This window comes from Cinclus cinclus, chromosome 9 (genome assembly GCF_963662255.1).
Source record: "Cinclus cinclus chromosome 9, bCinCin1.1, whole genome shotgun sequence".
Lineage (NCBI taxonomy): Eukaryota > Metazoa > Chordata > Aves > Passeriformes > Cinclidae > Cinclus > Cinclus cinclus.
The window spans coordinates 5,069,097-5,090,118 of NC_085054.1; the positions used below are offsets into that span (position 1 = coordinate 5,069,097).

Here is a 21,022-nt window from a genome sequence, read left to right on the forward strand (position 1 = left end):
CTTGTAGTCAAACATGATAAAAGTACTTGGGGATGTGTCCAGCTGAGCCTTGAACACTCCTAGGATGGCAATTCTACAGCTCCTCTGTGCAACCTCTTCCAGTACTTAATTGCTCATAATGAAAATTCTTTTTGAAATGTTGGAATTTCTAGCGATGAATTCTTTCCAAAATCTGGATTGTCTCATATTTCTACTTACCTATTACCTCTTTTGTTATAAAAGTGCACTTCTGAGAATTGTCTGCCTCCATCTCCACTCTATCCGTTGATCAGATGCCTGTAGCTGTATGTGGGGAGCATTAGGACTCCTCTACTACGGGCTCCCCAGTCCCTTTAGTATTTTATAGATGATAGAGAAGAGTCTCACAAGGACCTTGTCTGGCTCCTTCAGCACCTTTGGATGCCTCCAATCTCATGGATTTGCTTATGTCCAAATTAGTTAAGGGATTCCTTCTCTTTAGCTCTACAGCAAGTACTGCTTCACTCCCACAGTGTGTGCCAGGAGGCTTAGGGACTTGCAAACCCTCAGGACAAGGCATTGCACAGAAAATGGAAGTGCCCTTTTCTATTATTTTCAAATGCCTTCCACAGAAGATACTCGGGAATCTTTACCACCCCGTCTTTTCCACTTTTCCATATCTTCACCTCTGTGTGCACTTTTCTTTAACCAGTGCTAGTAACCATCCTAACCCTGTGAGAATTTCTTGTCTGAGAGCAGACAGAAAAGGCAAGGGGAATAGGTTTGCCATTCTTGCAGCAACCCAGGTTGGGTAGGTTGCACCTATGTAGCTTCAGTCTCTTTTTTCTGTGGTATATTGACAGGTGAGGATTCACTGATATGTAATGCTGAAATAAGGAAGGACAAAGGTAGCCTTTACTCTACTGTTGCATCATTCTTTCTTCAGACTTTCCATTATGCAAAGGTCTTTATGTGATCTGAGGTATTATTCTGAAAAAAAAAACCAGACATAATGTGACTTTCTGGTGAGAAAAATATCAAGCAGTATGATGCTAGAAAAACATTTGTTAGTTTTCCTATTGTAATTAATCTCTTTGATCTCAGAAGTGGTACATGAATACTGTTTCACTCTCTTAGAAAAGCAGAAACAATGTTGGGTCTGACAGCTGAAGACAAGTATAAGATGAAATCTTTGTCTTGTTCAGTTCTTATACCTGCACTGTTACTTTTGTCTTGTGTACTCATCATAGCGCTTGGATATAACCTACATTTCTTCTTGTTTATCTGTTTTTCTTTTGTTTGCCTCATGGTTTAATATAACTTCCCACACCAACACAAGGTAGTTATGAAATTCAGAATATCAGGTACAAAGTTCTCAGATAACTTTCAGCTGCTTTTTTATACAAGGTGAGTATATATTAAAACTCCCTTAGAAATTGTTATTCACTACTGCTTGATTTCTCTGGTCGTCTTTATCAAGACTTCCAGGAGACAGGGAAAGTTATATTAAAAAAAAGTTTCTGTGTACATAAAAACTGTGTAAACCTCTGCTAATTTTAGCAACTCTCTCGAGCAATCAGCCTCTCTAGCCCCAAAAGCTCTTTCTTCTTCAGAACTCATTAGTCAGAAAACTTGGTCAAGTTTTAACTGGTTTGGAAAGATGCCATAGCACACCAAAGTTCATGGTGAGGAAACTTTACTCTGACCACAACATTTGTACAGCACTTGAGCAATATTTTAGCCCTGGACATCAGCAGAGGGGATGTTTTCTTTCCCTGCTTTATTTTGTTCTCTGCTGCAGCTTACATTTTGACCCCAGAAGTGGTCTCAGGTTCCCTGAGAGTGAGTCGGCACTGTAGCCTCTTTACCTCTGACTGTGAGCTCTTCTGTAAGTGGAAAGCAGGGTTTGTGGAGAACTCCTCCACTTGTCAGTTGAATGGGAGAAGGAAAAATGCTTTACCCAGCTGGGAGGTGCTGGAAAGCATTGTTGCTCAGGGTCCTGTGTCACCAAAGGGAGCCGTATCAGGTACCTGCCTTTTGGAATGTCGTGAGGACTGGTAAACTGCTTGCACCTCTCCCAGTGACAGTCTCACTCCTTAACTGTAATTTTTAAATACCAGTACTGGTGACAGAAAAGGAACAATTTATACTTTGAGAGGTTTATGCTTCCTCCTAAAAATCTCTTAAGTTGGTATTATTTTTTTTGTGTGTGTGAAACTACATTGTTTAACTTCAGTTACATTCTCCTGTATACTTCTATCTTCACAGAATGTGATTCAAACTTTTTGAATATATCTAATGTTCTTGCAAAAATGATTTTCTCTGAGATGCAGTCTTTCACTGAAAACTTTGTTGTATAACTATAGAAAAGCATAATTTCTAAAACTCTATGAATAATGCAGCAATGATTCAGACAGATTTTAAACTCTATAATGGCTGATCAGAGTTTAGTAATAGACCTGTCTTCTAATACTGCAATAATAACCAGATTGTAGTTTAAGATAGGCCACAAGGACCAATCAGTGTTTTCCAAATTTGAGGACCAGTATGTAAAATGTAATTCAGGTACCGGGTAGGGTTTTGGTATGCAAAATGAAGAAAAAATCCTTGTGCTGCCAGTTTCCCCCATCAGTTTAACACTCCACTCTACTTTTAAGGTGTTAAAAAGCCAAAACATTGAAAACATCTTGCTGAAATTAAGGTTAAAATTCAGAATATGTTAAGAAAGGGCCTTTTCAGCTGCCTTTAGACTTCAGATTCTGCAGCAGTTCCCTGAAGTGTGGAGGTTTCAATAGACTAATTCTGAATCGGGTATTATTGTGCATATTCCAACACATACAGAGCTGCACCAGAAGTAGAGGTGACACCTGGGGGTTATGGTGTGGCTCTGTCTCAAAGAGGGTGTCTTTGCCATTCTGTCCTGAAAGCTCAGAGCTGCAATCACGGTTTTAAAGGACTCCTTTGTGGGGTGGGATGATTTGATTCCACCCCTTTGGGACAGCTACTAGTGGAAAGTTTCTGTACAGGAAAAATAGCTATAGTCAGGGTAGATTCCCCCAGTTTATCTCTTTAGTTTGAGATGAATAGACTTTTCTTTCTCTGCTGGCATCTGCCCTGTTACAATATTTTATAAATATCAAGAAACATTTTCTTGTTGCTGTACTCCTTGTGTAAAGTAATGTTTAGCAAAAGGAAATTTTCTTTTCTTTGTGGAGAAAAACCTCTTTTAGACAATGATTAGCTGAAATGACTCCATGTTGTTTTGTATCTACACCTCTTTCCACCATGGATTAGTTATTTTCTTTATAACCGGTATAGTTCAGTGGGGTAAACTGGAAAAATCCCTTTTCGTATCTAGATTTCCCATTTCCTATTGCTTGGAATACCATATTCTTTCTTTCTCTACTTATATGCAAATACCAGTAACTTGGCAGTTAGGGTTTTTCACAGTTAAGTGCAGCTTTTGTGTTCAAATGACTTTTTACCTTACTACTGTCTCTTCTGTACATGATTATCAAAAGCATAACACTTCCTAAATGACTGAGTACTTCTGAAATGTGATAAAATAGGCAATGGGCTCTGATAAAAAGAGCACAACTAGTCTGGAGCATCTGCATTTATTCTACAACTGTTTCTCATTATGGGGGCAATATTGCCTTTTTAAAATTTTTGGTATCAATCTCATGTTATCATGAAGTACATCATCATCCTTTTGATTCTCTGGGATAATTTCAATCCCTCTTATTTCAATGCTGATGGCAGTTCTAGATCAGTTTCCTCTCTGTGCAAAAATTAGCATATTAATTTTTGTATCCAGGTTGTTTCCTAAGGAGTTCTTAAAAGCTACTGTTTGTTTCATGAGTGTTACTCCTCAATTTCAGTTGATGCTTTTCAATGCCAGTTTGCCAATTCACTCCAAATAAAGAAGTTGAGTCATTAAACCTTAAAAAAAAAAATCTGTAATCTCTTTTTTCTTCAGCTATGCTGATTGCCCTCTGACACTGTGTGAGCTATGTGCAATTACTGTTTTCAGAAAATTTAGTCCAATTGCCATGGTTCCCTATAGTAATCTTTTCTTTGCTGAAGTACTACAATTAAATACTAAAAAGTTATTAAAAAGTCAGTTTTAAAAGGAAGTAAGACTGAAGAAAATCTCAAAACTGCTTTGTACCCACCATTCTTTGCTCGTTCTACATCTGTTTTTTTACCCTGTGTGTGAAACAGTTATCTTTTATCTAAAATTACCAGTGAATTTCTGCTGACCAATTTCAACATAGCTGGAGAAATATAGAGATGCCAGCTGAGCATCTGTCTTACAAAGCAGGTCAAGATGTTTAATCCCCCTGCCTTGAACCACACTTTTGCTTCATTTCATTTACTGATGTGCCACACACTTTCAACCAAACATTTGTTTTTCTCTCGATTGACTGCTGGCTATTTTCAACCTTTGTTTCTAAAGCCTCTTTCCAGGTGCTCAAGACACTCTCTTTAACTCATTCTGGTTTTTTTTTCTACTTATGATGCAGTTGCAAGTTTTCATCTGCAGTTCTTTTTTGTTCAGATTATCCATAACGCATCTCTCATGTATTACATATCTTGGCAATTACTCATTTTTTGCTATCTCTCCATCTCCTAGAATTTGTCAGATTGTTTGGTTCACTGAATCAAGTGAATGATTCTGTGATTCTAAATTGAGTGTAAGGTCACACTCAAAGTAAACTTGAAGATAGGTGTGCTTAACAGGGCGCTTGGACTTCTAAATTCTGTGGACTGCAGTGAGGTCCAGCATGGGTGCAGATTTCAGATATCTGCCTTAATCATCCTGACTTTACCTGGCACTGAATTGCTCTGTGAACACTCATACACAGTCATGACAGGCTGCTTCTAGTAAGGGGCAGGATTGATCAATCAAATGTGATAAGCTCTTGATGCCTCATAGGTAGGTTTGCAAATATATATCTATTTGTGCCATGAGGTTTTTTAGCTAATTTGCTTCCAAGTCTTCGTGGGTATTTGTTTTCATTTTTAATTGCCTAAAAGCTTTGATAAATCTGACACCATGTCCATTACCAATATGATAGGCTGTGCACAAAGCAAAAACATAAAAGGTTGTTCTCCTTGCTAAACTTAAAGTTGCTACTTGAAGGACACATAAATGAATATACATACTTTAGTGATTATATAAACAAGCCTGAAATACAGTAAATCAGATGAAGTAAAAAAGAAAAAAGGGAAAATGTTCCCTGTTTGGTCTCTTTAAATAGGTCATCTAAGCACTGTTAATATATCAATCCCAGCTCTTTTGCCTACTTAATTGAGTCAATGCCAAAGCACTGTGTCGACCATATGCATAACTTTTTAGTTGCTATTCCTCAATTATGTAACTGTACTAATTTTGTTAATATATTCTGTGGAGAATCTAAAAATCCAAAATTTCTCTAGCATCAATATTTTGCCATTGCCAAAATGCTGGAGACCTATGTATTTAATTAAAGTCCATGAACTTTAACAGCACCAAATATTTCTTCTTCCTCTGCTGTGCTTCCTATTGATTAATAATTCAGATATTTGGACATTGTAAGCAAGCTGGAAACTCTGCAAAAGAGGATTGTACACCACAAATGAAAATCTAATAGACAGTGGGGAGGGCAAAAGGAGGCATGCAAAACAGTGACTAGGAAGCCATTCCTTCTCTGCAATGGTGGAATTTGGGTGATGTGATCTCTCTGCTATCTTAGGTTCTGTTCTCAAAGCACCATGTAGCACTCGAGCCCACTGGCAGTCAGATCTTCAGTGGTTTAACTCTTATTTACTACTCTGTTGAACCCTGTCTTACCCAGCAAATAAATGCATTGCTTTACCTGCTTAAATTAAATGTGTATTAGTGCTTGGTAGAGCAGGGCCAGGATATACAGCATGAAAATCTAATGCATGTTGTCACTAATTGCAACAAATTTATCTTATCTTTTTTGAGGATTTGTCTTGTTTTCTTCATGTTTTCAGATTTCTTAATTGGTTCATGGCTCTCCTGCGGTTCCACCGCAGGGAGGTTTGTGTTGTCACGTTTGGAGGCATGGGTATTAGTTTGACAAGTCACCCTGCAGGTCTCTTGATACTTCCTTATTTTCCACGTGTCATGAATTAGATGTTTTGAAGATTGATTTCAAACAAAACAGTGTATTTAATTTCCCTTCAAGAGCAGAGAACCTCTTTAAAATAAAGCTCTTATTCTCCTCATCAAAACCTGCATGATCCCTTTCCTCCTCTTATAGCTAATTAACTGGTGTAGTTGCAGGATTTTCCCAGATTCAAGGTAAGATGTTTTCATTGCAAAAATTGTGTGATTTTAGTATAACTGTAAAGGTTTGTCAGTAGTCAAAATGGAAAAGGCAATCTGATTTCCTTACCAGTGCATATATTTTAAAATTATTTCTTTGCATTGATATTACTACTGGAGTGAATTACATCTAGATGAAATAAAAGGATCTTGGTTTAAATTTTCATCAAGTATAGCTTCTTATCTGAGGATTATGTGTTACTGGGAGAGTTTTATTATCACCATAATTAAGGGTGCAGAAGTTAATTATCCCTGTTTGAAAGTATCTCCATATTGGTTAACAGAAGTGTGTGTTTACTTTAGTATAGAAATTTTAAGCTGAAATCTAAAAATGATAGAAAAAACTGTGGACAAAAGGCAAAAAAGTGTTGTTTTTTGGGTTTTTTTTTGTTTTTTTTTTGTTTTTTTGTTTTTTTTTTTTTTTGGTAGGAAGATGCACGCTCCTGTCCTTTGGGCACTGCCATCCTCAGCCTTGTGCCTGCCCTCCACTGAGCCAGAGCAAAGGTGTAGGCTCAGCTACTTCATTCTCTGACCATTATTCACAGAAGCCAAAGGGAGGAAAGGTCTCTCCCAGTGTTTCCACGAGGGCTTTTTGCTTGTGATCTCCAGTTAACTTAAAAGTTGTTCTTTTATTTTAGATGGTTTGTTTCTGTCTCCCTAGGGAACTACAGGACATGTTCTGGCAAATTTCTTGATCTTCAAACACCTTATCTGGATTTGTTTTTTTGTTTCCTGCTATTTCTTTAATTTTCAGAGATGCAATTTCATCCTTTGTTGTCGTCTCTGGTGGTTTGCTGTATTGATTCTCAGCATATACCTTTGGAGCAAAGGCTGCTGTGTTTGTCTTTTGCTTAAGCCATATGCTGGGTGCTTTTGCTGTCAGAATTCTATTGTTGTAGTGGCAGGGTCCTTCAGAGAGCAGAGGTTTTACAATTTTGCTTTGTGGAGTTCTGGTGATGTTAGCAGGTGTATCTCCATTTACAGGGATACTGTTTGGGCAGTTTCCACCTTTCTTCCTTCCTTCCTGAAAGATATTGCTTTCTCATTATAGTTTTCTCCAGTAAAGCAATGCATCTTCAACTGCTGAATTCCTTCTGAGGGAGAGAGAACAGCTTGCAAACCCCAATTTTTTTTCATTGTGGAATTGGACAACAAGAGCTGGAAATACTTTGAGGCCCTTAAAATTCCCCTCTGTCCCTGGAGGTTTATGTGGTTTCTATAAATACTTAATTTCTTTGCTTTGCTTCAGATATTTGGCAGTCAAAAGGCAGGGAAGAGCCCAGATTAGTGTGAGATGTTCTTATTAATTATTCCATGGAAGGATATTTATCCTCTTTCTTACAAACTTTGATTGGACCCCATGCAAAACAGGAGTGGAAAGTTTGGAAGATTTTAAGTGGTTCAAAGGTACTACTTCTGCCTTTGACCAAATAAATGCCTTAGAGTTTTTGAAAATACAGGTTTGTATTTCTTCATTTTTGTCTTATGATGCTGTTTGAAAATTGTGATTTCACTCATCCAGTGACTGTTTATGGAAGTTGCTAGTGAATTTTATGGGACTGACCCTTAAATGTCTGAGTCAGGAAGAATTTGGTGAAAGTCTGAGAATTAATAGCAGTTTAAAACTGTGTATGTCTTAAATCCATGGAAGCAAGTGAAATGTGCTGTTTAATTACCCACCTGAAATTAATGTGCAAAAGATGCAACTCAAACTGTTTTATAACTCTCATAGGGTGTAATTTATCTCTATAATGTGCATAAAAGGTGCCATAGAGAAAGAAAATTGATTAGGAAATTCTGAAATGTTAATATTATTTCAAAGCTGTGAGCCACTTTATTTGTCTGTGAGAATGAGTACTTAGTAGTAATATCCATTTCTGCCAATTGCATCAGACAGGAACGCTCGTTATCTCACTTCATTCGGAACTTTAACACAGATAAAACTCTTTAGTTAAAGCCATACTGAAATATTCCTCCCTCACCTTTAGGCTCCTTCCAGTCACCATCTGAGGATGCTTATCCTTGCTTTTCCAAGCAATGTGGACCCAAAGCTCTTTTTCCCAACTGGCAAGTGGCACCAGGAGCTGAAAAAGCTGACACATTTACTCCCTCTTGGCACACTCCTCTTGCCTGGCTCCTTGCACTGCTCTTAGTCTGATTGAAACAAACGTGATCGCTGGGACAGGTCTGGGGTATATTTGATTATTTAGCTGCTGCTTAAGAAATGAAGATTTTTACTCACCAAACAAACCAGGTGCTGTTTCAGAGTGGAGAAGTGCCCTGCAAACCCAAGTCTGTGACTGAGCAAGCAGCAAGGAAATCCCCTCCTTTGCCCTCTCCAAGCCCTGACTTTGCCTGTACAGATAGGTTCTCAGGTTTGCACTTGGAAGGCAGAGCAGGCAATCTGCTGCATGGCTCATGTACTGATTAGTCCTCAACCCTTTTTGTATGCACTTAATTGTGTTTTGCTGGCAGACACACAGAGTTCAGCATCAGATTTTGACACACACACACAGGCTGGTGTCCCGGAGGATTCGCAGAGCGGGCTGTCTTGCAGCTGCTGCATTTTCCACCAGTTAAATTGACAGTTACCTACTGTGTGGAGTTGCTAGGAGAGGGTGAACAGTCATCATTACAGCATATTCCTTCAATAACAACCTGTAGCGCTCGCTGATTTCTCTTCTGCAGGGATTTAGATGTGTCTTTGCTACTGACTTAGCATGTGTACAGTCATATTTTATTGACAGGCTGGTAGATATTTATTCAATAAGAAACAATTCAGGATCAGCTAAAGAGAGGATAGCTCTGGCATTTGAACATACACTTTTTGTAGGGTGATGTGGCTGATACTGGCATCTACCATCTGCTTTCCTATTGCAGCCTGTTTCTCCAACCTGCAAAGCAGAAACCAGCCTTTCTTTCCTTCTGGATTGTTAAAGCCATTCACATTTATCCTGCATGGCAATGAATTATAGTCCATTTTAAGGAATCTTTTGTGCTTCTGTGTGTATTCCTACAGCAGAGAAAGTGCATGAGAAAGGAGCTTGAGCAGTCAGTAGTATAAGTAGCTGTCTCTCCCGTATGGATTAGACTCGCGAGGTCAGAGGAGCTGTGTGTACTTGCTCTGTGCTTGGGGGGGAAGAGTGGATTTGTCTGTCAAAGTGAATAGCGATTCAGGCAGGATCGTCCCTCAGCTGTTGTAATTCTGATGTGTTTTGCTATGACAGCAGCTACTGTCTAACATGCGTGGATCTTCTGAAATTTGTAGTGGACTGAGGACTGCTTTTGCTTGCTGTTGAGGCTGACTGTAACTGTATCGCTGTAGGACAATAACGATGGGGGCTCGAGCGACAGAAACAACTCGGGAACTGGAAAGCGCCTCTGTACAGTACCAAATAGGAGGAGGACATGCAGAGAAAATGTGGCAACGACTCAAAGGAATGTGAGTAGCTTGTCTCCTTGCCTTTTTTTCTGTTCCTTGGGAAAGATAATTTTCTTCTGTTTGTTAAAATGTCTAATTAGCAAAGGGGAGAGTAGTCTTTAAGCTGTGAACAGTATTTACTCCCAAAATACAGTACATCATTCTGGTTTACCATGGTACTTAGATTAATGTCAGGCTCTCTATTAGGTTCAGTCATCTCATTTAAAACATATATAATAAGTGAGAGTTATTACCCAAATTGAAATGCAGGTAAGTCCTTCCAAGTGAGCACTTCCATATCTCTGATGTGATTTTGTAAATGTTATCTTCAGAATCAGCATTTCTGGACCTGTTTCATCATTGCTATCAGTATGTATGGGTAAGTATATTATTGCAATTCTATAGGAGGTGCTAATATTTTGCCTTTAAGACTGAAGGTAAAGAAGTCTGTATTAAAAGGTGTTTAGCTACTAGGAATCTGCTCTGCCTGTTTTTTTGTCAATTATTTTGGTGTTCAATAAGGCTAGAAACTAATTGAAGGAGTATTTGAGGGGACCACTATGCATCTGCTGTCACTGCTCTCAAATGCAATTTTCATGTAGACTTTCGGTGCAAATGATCGGTAAATAAACGTCTGCAACCTGTCAGAGAAAAAAACTATCAAACTAGTGCATCCTAAAACCCTCAAATGTCAACACCTCCATTTCAGTATTTGCCAGGTGTTTGATCTGAAAGCTGATGTCAGGATGTTATGAATAAATACATGTTGCACTTGTTGAAGCAAAGAAATGGCACTGTTATTTTTACTGCAAAGATTTGTAATCCTGGGTTTCTAAAGGTATTCCAGAGATGCTGAAAAGTGCCTCAGCTGTTGAAGGTAAACAGGTTATTTAAAGTGTGGAGGATTAGATTCATTGACTATTGGTACTGCCTGTTTCTCCTGCGCACTGGGTAGAGACTCAAACTGGCTGTGGGGAAGGGGGTTTCCACCATCTGTTTTCTTTAAAGGGAAATTGGTTTGCTTGATTGGAAAGTGACTTTTCAGGTGTGGCCAGGGAGTTGTTATAACTTCACTGTGATATGCTTTTGAATATTTGCTCTGAGTCCTGTCATCACTATGTTTAAGATAATGCACTTTGAGAAAAATGTCCCCATAAAACCTCCAAAGTGTATGCAGCAGAGCAAATATTTTGATTATTTATCACACGTTTTGCTCTGAGTTTCTGCTACCAGAAACCTCCATCGATTTGTGCAGATTTCCATTTGTGTGTAGGGTCTTAGCTGCTGTTTTTGTTCTCTAAGTTCTTTGTTACCACTAGACTCTTGGGTTGAAACATTTCCTTTCAGCTGCCTGTGGAAGGGTAGCATTAAACAAACTAATGCGAATGACTAAACATTGGTGACACTCAGTGCAAGAGCTCCTGGAAATAAAGTTCAAGCTGCTTTAGGAGTAGTTAAAATGATATTTGGAGTTTGTGGGATAGCAATATAAAAGGGAGCTTTTGTGTTGGAAAGGTGTGTTTGGAAGCCACGCACCTTTCATGGGTTAGTGCCAACCTCATGAATGTTGTGACAACATGATGCTAAAACACTTGTATTTAAAAAAAAAATAAAATTATATTATTAGGTGCTCAGCTGACTGTTTTTCAGACTTACCAATGGTTTCATTTTTGTTATTCACTAGTCAACTGGAAATCTCTGACTGGTCAATATTATGAACATTGTATGGGGAAATTTCAAAGAGTTTAAATTTACGGAGCAGATATCTGGGCTCACTTTATAACATAAGCATCAGTCATTAAGGAAAAGGATTCATTTTGTTGATGAACAGATATCAAAGTAGAAGCAGGTTTGTATGTGGTAGGGGAGAGGGACAGATAAGTGGGACTGCCAGATAATCTGAGTCAGTAAGAATTCTTTTATAAACAGTCAGGAGAATTGTTTCATCTTAGAGATGGGAACAGTTAATGAAACTAAGTATGATGCCAAATTATGGAGCTTTTAAAGTAGTGTGCAGTTGTATATTTACACTGAAGTCAAGACTTCATGGTTTGAATAAAGAAGCTGAATCTGTTCTTGCTGTTAGAGTGCACAGACCTATGTAATTTTCATGTGATTTCCATGCAGTTTTACGGTATTTTGCCAGTCAAGAGTGCTGATTATCTTCTTGCAAGCAGGTCATTATTTCTGAAAGAACATTGGATTTCACTTAAGTAACTATCTGTTAGTGTTCAAAGGCTGTACAATAAACCTTTATTTAAAATTAGCTTTAATTTTCTGTTGGCATTTCATCTTTTTAAAAATAGATTTTTTATTATGAATTTGGCAGCAGAAGTCCATTTAACCTCATATGTCTTAGGGTATTTTTGTTGTTGGCCTGTTGGTATTTTTCATTTATATTTGTGAAATAGAGACTATTCTAGAAGATAGGTGAGTTGAATACACTTAAACCTAAATGAAAATCCATGTTTGAATGCCCAATAAGAAAAGCTGTCTACTGTGGAAGCTTGAGTGAAAGGGTCTTTTTATAGTTTTTTTTATTCTTTCTAGGCTTTCATAGATCTTTCATAAGTGTTGCAATAAAGGCTGGAACGTTTGGAATAAAATTAAAATTATATATAACTTTTATTGGGTTTATGGTGCTTTACAGCCAAGCTCTTACTTCTGTATGGCAAGTAAAAATCCCACTTTGTTTTCCTTACACTGGAATTGCAGCAATGCTGCAACCAAGGACATTATCTGGCAGAGAAGAGATTAATTTGAATTTCATAACTTGATCTTTAGCATTGGTACTGGTTTTATTGATACCTGAATATATAAAACACAATCTCGGTGAAATAATACGTGTGAAAATGAGTTGTGTAATTTTCTGTCTTGACTGTAGCTTCTGGTTTTTGAACTAAGATATTTTCAGTATGCAGACTGCAAGCTTCTAGTGTTTTGTAGTTCATGGAGAAAGCAAAAACAGATGACAAGGAGCAGATAGCTCATATAAGTGTGGCTTTTATAATTCTCTGTAATGCAGAAGAATAAAAGCAAAAGCCGTTCAAGCCACTGCAGGAATTACAGCTGCCTGACTGAAGGGGACTGTTGTATACCTTCCACTTCAAAAAACATCTTGTCACAGCCCAGCCAAGGGGCTCCTTCTCAGCCTGTTTAAATGCCACCAATTGCACATTTTCTCCTACAGCCTTTCATTCTCTATTGGATGGAATCTTACTTTAAACAGTAAACAAGTCTCCATCTTGAATGTATTATGGTGTCAATAGATCCAGGTGATTTGCTGCCCGTGAGAGTTTGTCTTCTGCTACTGATAGAGCATGCCAGGGATCCCAGAAAGAAAAGCAGCTTTTTGAAAGCATTTGAATTGGAATGCAGAGAACCAGATTTAAAGCAGGGGTCTCTATGCTTACTGGCCTTGCAGTGTTTGGTATTCTCCTTAATCTCCACATAGACCTGACATAACTCTGTATTGTTCCTCGCTTTGTGAAACCATGTGCTATTTAAAGTCTGTTTTGTCTTTGTGCCACTTCACTCAATGTCAACGCAGAACAGCCAGACACCCCCCACCATCTTATATTATTTTGCAAGTAGACATCTTAGGCACCTTTGCAAGTAGTTTCTATTATCTTCATTGTTGCTGGACATAGTATTAGGGGTAGGTTCTCTTTCTGAGCTTTGAATTCATTCGTGAGTAAATAATTTGGTTTTCACAAGTGTCTGTATTTGCTAGAACTGTCTCTACTTTGAGGCCATAAAAATGTCTGAATGGGAAAAGTTAAAGTCCAAGGCTCCAGGAATTTGGGGACTTGGACTAGTCATATAGACTACTTTATGAAACTGTTACTGCTTTAAAATTAGAATGTATTATTGCCATCTCTGATTAAAACTGTTTTGTGCTAACTTGTATGGCAAAATATTGATTTGGAAAATAGTCATAAGCTTCTTTCCTTACCTTCTTCCCTTTCTTTTCCTCCACATTCAACTTGAGACCCTGATCTGCAGGAAGGAGAGTCTAAACTGTTTTGGGCACTAAAAAAGCCTGATATGCAAACCCAGTTTGTTGATCCTGCAATGCTGCAGTGACAAATTTCATGCATACACATTTTGTGGAGACAAAAAGGGGCCTTAGTCACTGATTTGGGGAAATTTGGCTGGATGTCAAAGAAAGTAGAAAAATAGCTTTCTGTACACATGAAGAATTATCAAAAGATAGAATTCTTTTAAAGGCATTGAATAGAATCCAGACTAGCAGCCTAGTTAGGTCTAAAACAGGCTAGAATAGGTGATTTTATTTAGAGAACAGTGATTCCTTCACCAGGTCCATGTATACTGGTGGAAGAGTGCTAGAACAGTTTCCAGAACTAGATAGGATGGAGGTATGTATTTTTTTTTCTGAGTTGCTTGTTTACATTTTATTTTATACTGCATTTCGTGTTCACTTATTGCCTTTGTTTCTGTGGTCTATTTGCCTCAATTGTGGTAGTTCACTAAAGCTTAACTGAAGACATTATCAAAACAGAACATGTTATGATATAAAGATTCATAAATTTGTGAGTACTTAACAAACAAAAAGAGGAGAAGGAGTAGTATAGGTGGATACTTATTGTAAAAAGTAGCGAGACATTGCCACTTACTGCTAACTACACCAGGAACAAATGGGTGTATACTTCATGTAGTTTTTACTTGTAAAGTTGCCTGTTTTTACTTTCTTCTAATGTGGAAACTTTCCTATAAAGTCATAAGCTCTTAAAAGTAATCAAAATGGTAGGTATTTCTAAGGGGACTCTAAGTCAAATTGAAGTTGACTTCAGAAATGCTCTGAGCAGAAAATGGAAGGTGTATGATGATCTACCTGTTGATTGAGATGCATCTCATTAGTGCTATAATTACAGTAAGAATTGTTGAATTATAAATTGTGAACGACTTCTTTTGCTTTTGAAACCAAAATCTGTTTCTGGACCTGAGTAGTCAGGTAAAAAATGTATATAGTTATATAACTTTGTCACTTATAGATATGTATCTAATTAAACATATAATATGACAAATTTCAAATTCTCTATAAGTCTAGATTTTTAGCTACTTAACATTATCAATTCCAAGACTTTTTTTGTCCAGTCATATTATTTTACTGTTAGAAAGGTATTTCCATTATTATCGTATCAAATTAATTTTCAGGTTCATACTAATTTTTTCTTGCAATTTCTGGCATGTACCAATGCTGTTGATGGTTTAGAACAAATGCTGACCCTCCAATTTACTGTGGGTAGGGGAATTGCTGTGCTTATAGAAAGCTGTACTGGAAGTGATTGCAAATTGAAGGAGTGGTGCACAAACCATAATTTGCCTATGATACCAGTAAGAACAGTATCAGTGTGTTTACAGGTGTCTCAGTCCCTATAATACAATAAAATACTGAGATTAGAGCTTTAAATGAACATGTTCATACATCCCTCACTTATCCAATTAAAATTAAGTATTATATCTGAGGACAATGGAAAGGAGATTAAAGATAACATTTTACAAAGCTGACTGCAAAACTGCAATTACATTTCTGTCTTCTGTATTTTTGTTGGCTTAGTCATCTGACTCTACTTATGCTACATCGAACACTTTTAAAATTTCCCAAAAGATATTTTCTGTGGCTATTCACCTTATAAGTGTTCTATTCAGATCTCTGCTTAGAAAGAGGTTGTATATAATTGACTACACAAATAATTGCTTTCATTTTGAACTCCTGCCAACTCCTTGTGCAGGGATCCTTGATTACTGACCAATTATTATAAACGTTTCTTTAAAAACTTCATTCTCTAATTTAGCTGTTGAACACTGAAGCCTGCCACAGTTTCTCAGAGCTATGGGTCAAAACCACAGAGTTCACATGGCCCTCCCACATGTATCTCCCAGGTTTTTCTCCACCTCCACAACAGAGAGAAGTCAAAATATCTGGATAGGAGAAAAAAAGACTTTTGTCTTGCTGATTATATAGAGTTAGAAAAATGCAAATGCCTAAATACTGAAATTACATAGTTACTAGTGGAAGTTGTAATAAAAATAGACATTCACTTCATGCATCTGAAAGAGAAACATAACCTCAGGTTTATCAAAACTGTGCCTGACAGAATTATTCCTGTAAGATGTCAAAATAATTGTTTAGAAGTGAACCCATTTAATACTGTTCCATTTTGCTTGTGTTTTCTGTCTCATCTGGCTTACTCCTGGTATAGTCTCTGGAGGAGGGCTAGAAAAAAACAGTTGCAATTATTTCTGCTGCTATTTACTGGAGACTATTTGACAAATAAGACTGCAAAAAAGGTGTAAGATCTACTATGGTATCGGGTCCTCTAGTATTACTGTATTGCATCTAACATGAAAGGTTTATTTTTGTCAAAACCCCCCTCCAGACATTCAAATCCCTTCCAAAAGGAAGGAAAATAACCAACTAACCAAGCAGCTAAGAACCAAACTGGTTATGCTTGACCCACAGGCTGCACAGTGACAGAATTCTTTACTCCTTCTCTGGCAACAGCAGATATTTGGATTTTTTGTTTTTCTTTTACTGCCTTCCCATAAAATTTCATTACATACTTGAGATCATCAATGCAATTTGTGAAAATTTTGAAACAAGGCTTCATCAAGAGAGATCTGTAGAGGCAGTCAACTTAATACAAAGTAAATCCTTTCAATTTACTAAGGAGATGGGGAAAACTGAGCAGTTGTGACTAAAAGGAGAGAGAATTGTACTCTGCTGTGGTTAAGGGAAGCTAAACAGAAATTGAGTACATCGCTTATAAAGTTAGAGCTGAAAAGTGACTCAGTTTTCACAGTCCATAAAGCTTTGCAATTAGTCAGGCAGTGCTGCAGACTGAAGAAGCGAGCCTTCTCCCCGACCTCTCTTTTCTTTTACAAAACTGCTTGGACTTGTAAGGAAGTGCTACATTCAGTTTCTGTTAAAGGCTGCAGCTGCTCACAGCATAGACACACATTTCCTGAGTACATATATGCAAGGAATAGTGATTTTAAAGAAATATGTGACTTGCTCCTAAAAGCTTATGTAATTCTGACTGTTGGCCAACATATGTAATTTCATATGTGAAGTCAAATGCTGATAACATGATATTATATTTATTCCTGTGGATTCTGCTAGAAATGTGATTTCCAAAGTGGCTGGTTTTCTGTGAGTGGAGTGAGTTTTTCGGATATATTATCCCTGGAAGGTATTTTCTGCTGGTACTGTTGATTAAGTTTTCTCCCATGATACATTCTTGCTTCCCGACTCTGATTGCTGCCTCCATGCTCTTTTTTTAGCTGTTTTAGTGTGGCTGGTTTTGATACCACCCAGTAACATCTTCTGTGGTAAAAACAGCTAAACTTCTTTTTTAAACCCTTACAATAAACTTATACTTTATCATTTCCTAGGTTGGATTCCCTCTGGGTTTTCATACCTAGTTACATCCTTACAATGAAGAGAGTTGTCTGAGGGTGGGACTACCTGAAGGTAAAGGAGATGGTCCTACTTGACCAGCTCTCTAAGAAAACAAACATGGTCTTGCATGTGTTATTTTTTAAGTCCTTGATTCTGTGGTATTGTAAATCCAATACTAGGGTACCTAGTATTGTATCAAAACATGACAGAAAATGTTGATCCAGTTCAAACTTCTTCCGAGGGTCCCATTTTGTTGCGGTACTTTTGAAAGGCTGACTTTGAACTAGCAGGTTTTACAAAGATCAAGCACTGCCCACGTCACTCCAGAGTTATGATGCACAGACAACATCTGTGCTTTTGTAGCCTACAAATAGCTGGCCTGAAAGAAGGCCAGTATAAACATCTGTGTTGTGTGCTTGGGCTAATTCAGGAGAGCTGTAATCATTTATTTGCACCTCAGCTGAATCAGTGAAGTACTGCTGGGTAATCTATAATCAGTTACAGAAGTGTATTCTAAACCCCCCTGAGCCTCTTGTTTGCCTTGTCTCTATAAAGCCCTTTGCCACCACTGGCAATATCTTGTGGATCTGCAAATCCCACCCCACCCCCCCCCCCCCCCCCCCAAAAAAAAACAAACCAAAACTGAAAAGTGCTTTATTAAAATTTTTGTTCTTGTTGAGGTGAATGCTCTGACAATGAGTACTCATTAGCTGCAATTGTGCTGTTTATGGGCTGTATACAAAGCTGGACTGTAATGAGATTTAGTATGGTTTATTTTGAATGAGTAAGAGAAGTATGCTCATCTGAGTCAGTGTCAAGAAATGACAAAAAGCATTCATTAATTTTGACTATTTATGCAACTATTCCTGATTTTAGATGTTCCAGAAAAGCCAGTATACCTTGAGGTATCATGTACTAGAAAACATTAAAATAACATGGGTATTAAAACTCTGTTTATTTCAGGATTAGCAGTTCTGTAAATATCGGTCAAATGTTTAAAAAAATAATTAAAAAGAGCTTTTTCTTGTCTTCTTCATCGATCTCATGTTCGTAATCATTACCATTTAGAATTTTTGCATGCTTTTCTTGTTATGTATTTAATAAGCTTTTCAAAATAAGAGACGGTTGAATCCCAGCTGTTCAAACTTCCAAGCATAATGCAGATATTATTTGAAGCAGTGTTATTTAACTAGGAGTGATCTCAAGGAATATGTTTGTCTGTACAAGTGCTTATGCCCCATTATCTATTGTTTGATGTTGACTGCAGTTTGTTTGACCCAACCATTCTCCAGACTTTTGGCGCCCCAGGAAAACAAGTAGCCTCCATAAATATTTTGGTGACATTTAATTGTTGTGAATTTCTCTGATAAATAGTGTTTGAAGGCAGTTAAATGTGAATGGTTCACTGTTAGTGTAATTTATGTCAGCAAGAGAGTAAAGAACAAACTGCTGGGTACAATTTACTTCTTTCTTCAGTTCTTCTACAGTACAGAGCTGTTCTGCCGGGGAAATCTGAAATTAAATAACTGAGTTTTTTTTCTGTGTTGTGTGCAAAATTTATTGAAGAATTAACATCTGATATCGTGCTTACCTGCAGTTGTATATTTTGTTATTTTATTTACTGTTTCTTGAATAGTTTATTAATTTTTTTATTTTGAATAGTTGCTTTATTTTTTTTGTTTTTATTTTGCAATACCTTCGACACATCTTAGTGTAATTCTGTAGCTTCCTTTAGCCATTTTAGTAAAGGCTTGTTGATGGTTTGAGCGTTTTCTTCTAAACTGAAGGGTTTTTATTTATATGACTGTATTTCCTAATCTCAAATACATTCACTTAAGGTAACTCAGATACCTGTTTGGCAGAAATGCCAAACATACAGGCTCAGCTGGAGCTGCAAATTCCTGTCCCTCTTGACAGTTCCTTTCTATCTTCAGTGTGTGGTTTTTTTTTATGACAGACAACTGCACTGCAAAAAGGATTACATCACTGGCATTAATTTCCATTAGGATGGGCTAGAATGCAGAATTCCTGCTCTGAAGAACACAAAAAAAAAAAAAAAAAACAACCTTGGAAAAGGCCACCAGGTTAAAAGCTCAAAAGAATGAGTATTCTGAAATGTCTTTCAAAAACTTTGAATGAGTATCTCTTTCTGATGTTTCAACTTCCAAACCCTTAAATTGAAGTGGCAGCAACCTGATTATTTGAAAGCTGCTTGTCTTAGTCCCTGTACTGCCAAAGATGACCTGAGCTCTGAGAAATCTCAGGAATAGTTACCTATAGTCAGGAAATCTCAGATAATTTTATAAGACAAGTAAGTTGTGCATGAAATCTGAAGTTTTCCATTGAAGAAATTAAATTATAAATTACTGACCAACTCTGATTTGCTGATTTTCAGCTTAACTAGAAAGACCTTGGATTTTATAGGCAATGGAAAATTGGATGTCTCTTTTCCACAGAAAACTGCTGAAGTAGTATCAGAGAAGGTTCTCTGTTTCAATAACTATCAAGGCATGCTCTCCAGCATAATTAAGTTAAAGTTTACAGATGAGGTTCGTGGGATTAATCTGTAACAATCAGTGGCAGTAAAACAGATATGCCCTTTTCCTGGCATATTCTTCTTTTCTGGCAAGGAATCCCTAGTTTAGTATTGTATCTTCCATGAACAAGCATTATGGGTCTTCATTCTAAACAGCTGGAACAAAGATGACACTTTGAAACAATTTACCTGTGAGTATTTGAAATTTGTCTTTATCTCTTAATGCAAGGCATATATTTTGTGCCTTTTACACATATTATATATATGGCACATTATTATACTATGTTGGAAAGTGTCGAGTCCTTCCTTGATGTTTCTGTCCTGAAGACTCCTCAAAACTGCCTAACTATCTTGATGTATTGATTGAAATAGTACACTTGCCTCTGGGAGAAAAACTGCAATCTTTGAATGATAGACAGTATTAGAGTGGTGTATGTGTATGTAAATGGAGTGAAATAAATGATAATCTTCTATTTCTACTGCATCTGATCGGTGTAAATTTTCTTTGTAACTTAAAATGTGGGAAAAAGAAAATTTGGCTTATTTCGGCCTTTTGATTTTGAAGTTTTTTTCTAAGCAGATTGATTTAATACTGCTTGTTTCTCTAAAATATTAAAAAAATATTTGTCAAAGACTTGTCAAAATGATGAATGATAATAACATATACATGTAAATAGTTTAGCAATAATTGGGAGAAAGCTTTGCCTTCAGGAGAGGTATATTTAATTCTATTTTTAGTTATTTTCTCAGGTGATTCAGTTAGCTATTTTCTACTTTGTGTGAGCTACACAACAAAATGGGATTCCTTCTCCATTTGATAGAAAATCCAAAACTGAAAATCCATTTTTAGAGCTGGATACAAGGTAAACACAGGATGTGAGCATCCTAAAAGATTGAGGGATTTGTGAGAATTTATGGATAAATCCAAACTTTGAGTTGCTTCTAGCACTGTTAGAGCCCAAACCAATGTTTGTGTTTAAACATGTAGAGCCTTTTAGAAGACTTATATTGTGATAGACATACTACAACATGGTCAATATGTCTACTGATATAAAAAGAAAAAATACAGTTTTAGAATTCTTAAAGAAAATCTTACTTTGATTTAATCCTTTAACAAGAACAAACATACCCTAAGATTTTAATATTATCAATTCCTGAAAAAAATAGTTGGCTCAGGTGGGCATAAACCATATGGAGCCATCTCTGTCACCTATTTTTCTGTCTTGACTTACATTCAGCTTTGACCAGGTAAATTCTGGATACAGGATAGAGTCAACCTTGTCTTAGTATCAGGTCATATTTACTAGTATCAGGTCATATTTAGACTTCTAGTGCCATGCTCTT

At 37.1% G+C, this 21,022-nt stretch overlaps 1 protein-coding gene across 1 annotated transcript in view; it reads left to right on the plus strand.

The window, feature by feature from the left end:
* Positions 1-8,743: 8,743 nt before the first annotated feature.
* Positions 8,744-21,022, plus strand: part of PDE1A (phosphodiesterase 1A) — a 146,548-nt gene continuing 134,269 nt past the window's right edge. Inside the window, 4 exon segments of the mRNA XM_062498737.1 lie at positions 8,744-8,759; positions 8,762-8,799; positions 8,801-8,913; positions 9,621-9,737. Coding sequence (XP_062354721.1) covers positions 8,744-8,759; positions 8,762-8,799; positions 8,801-8,913; positions 9,621-9,737 — 284 coding nt within the window.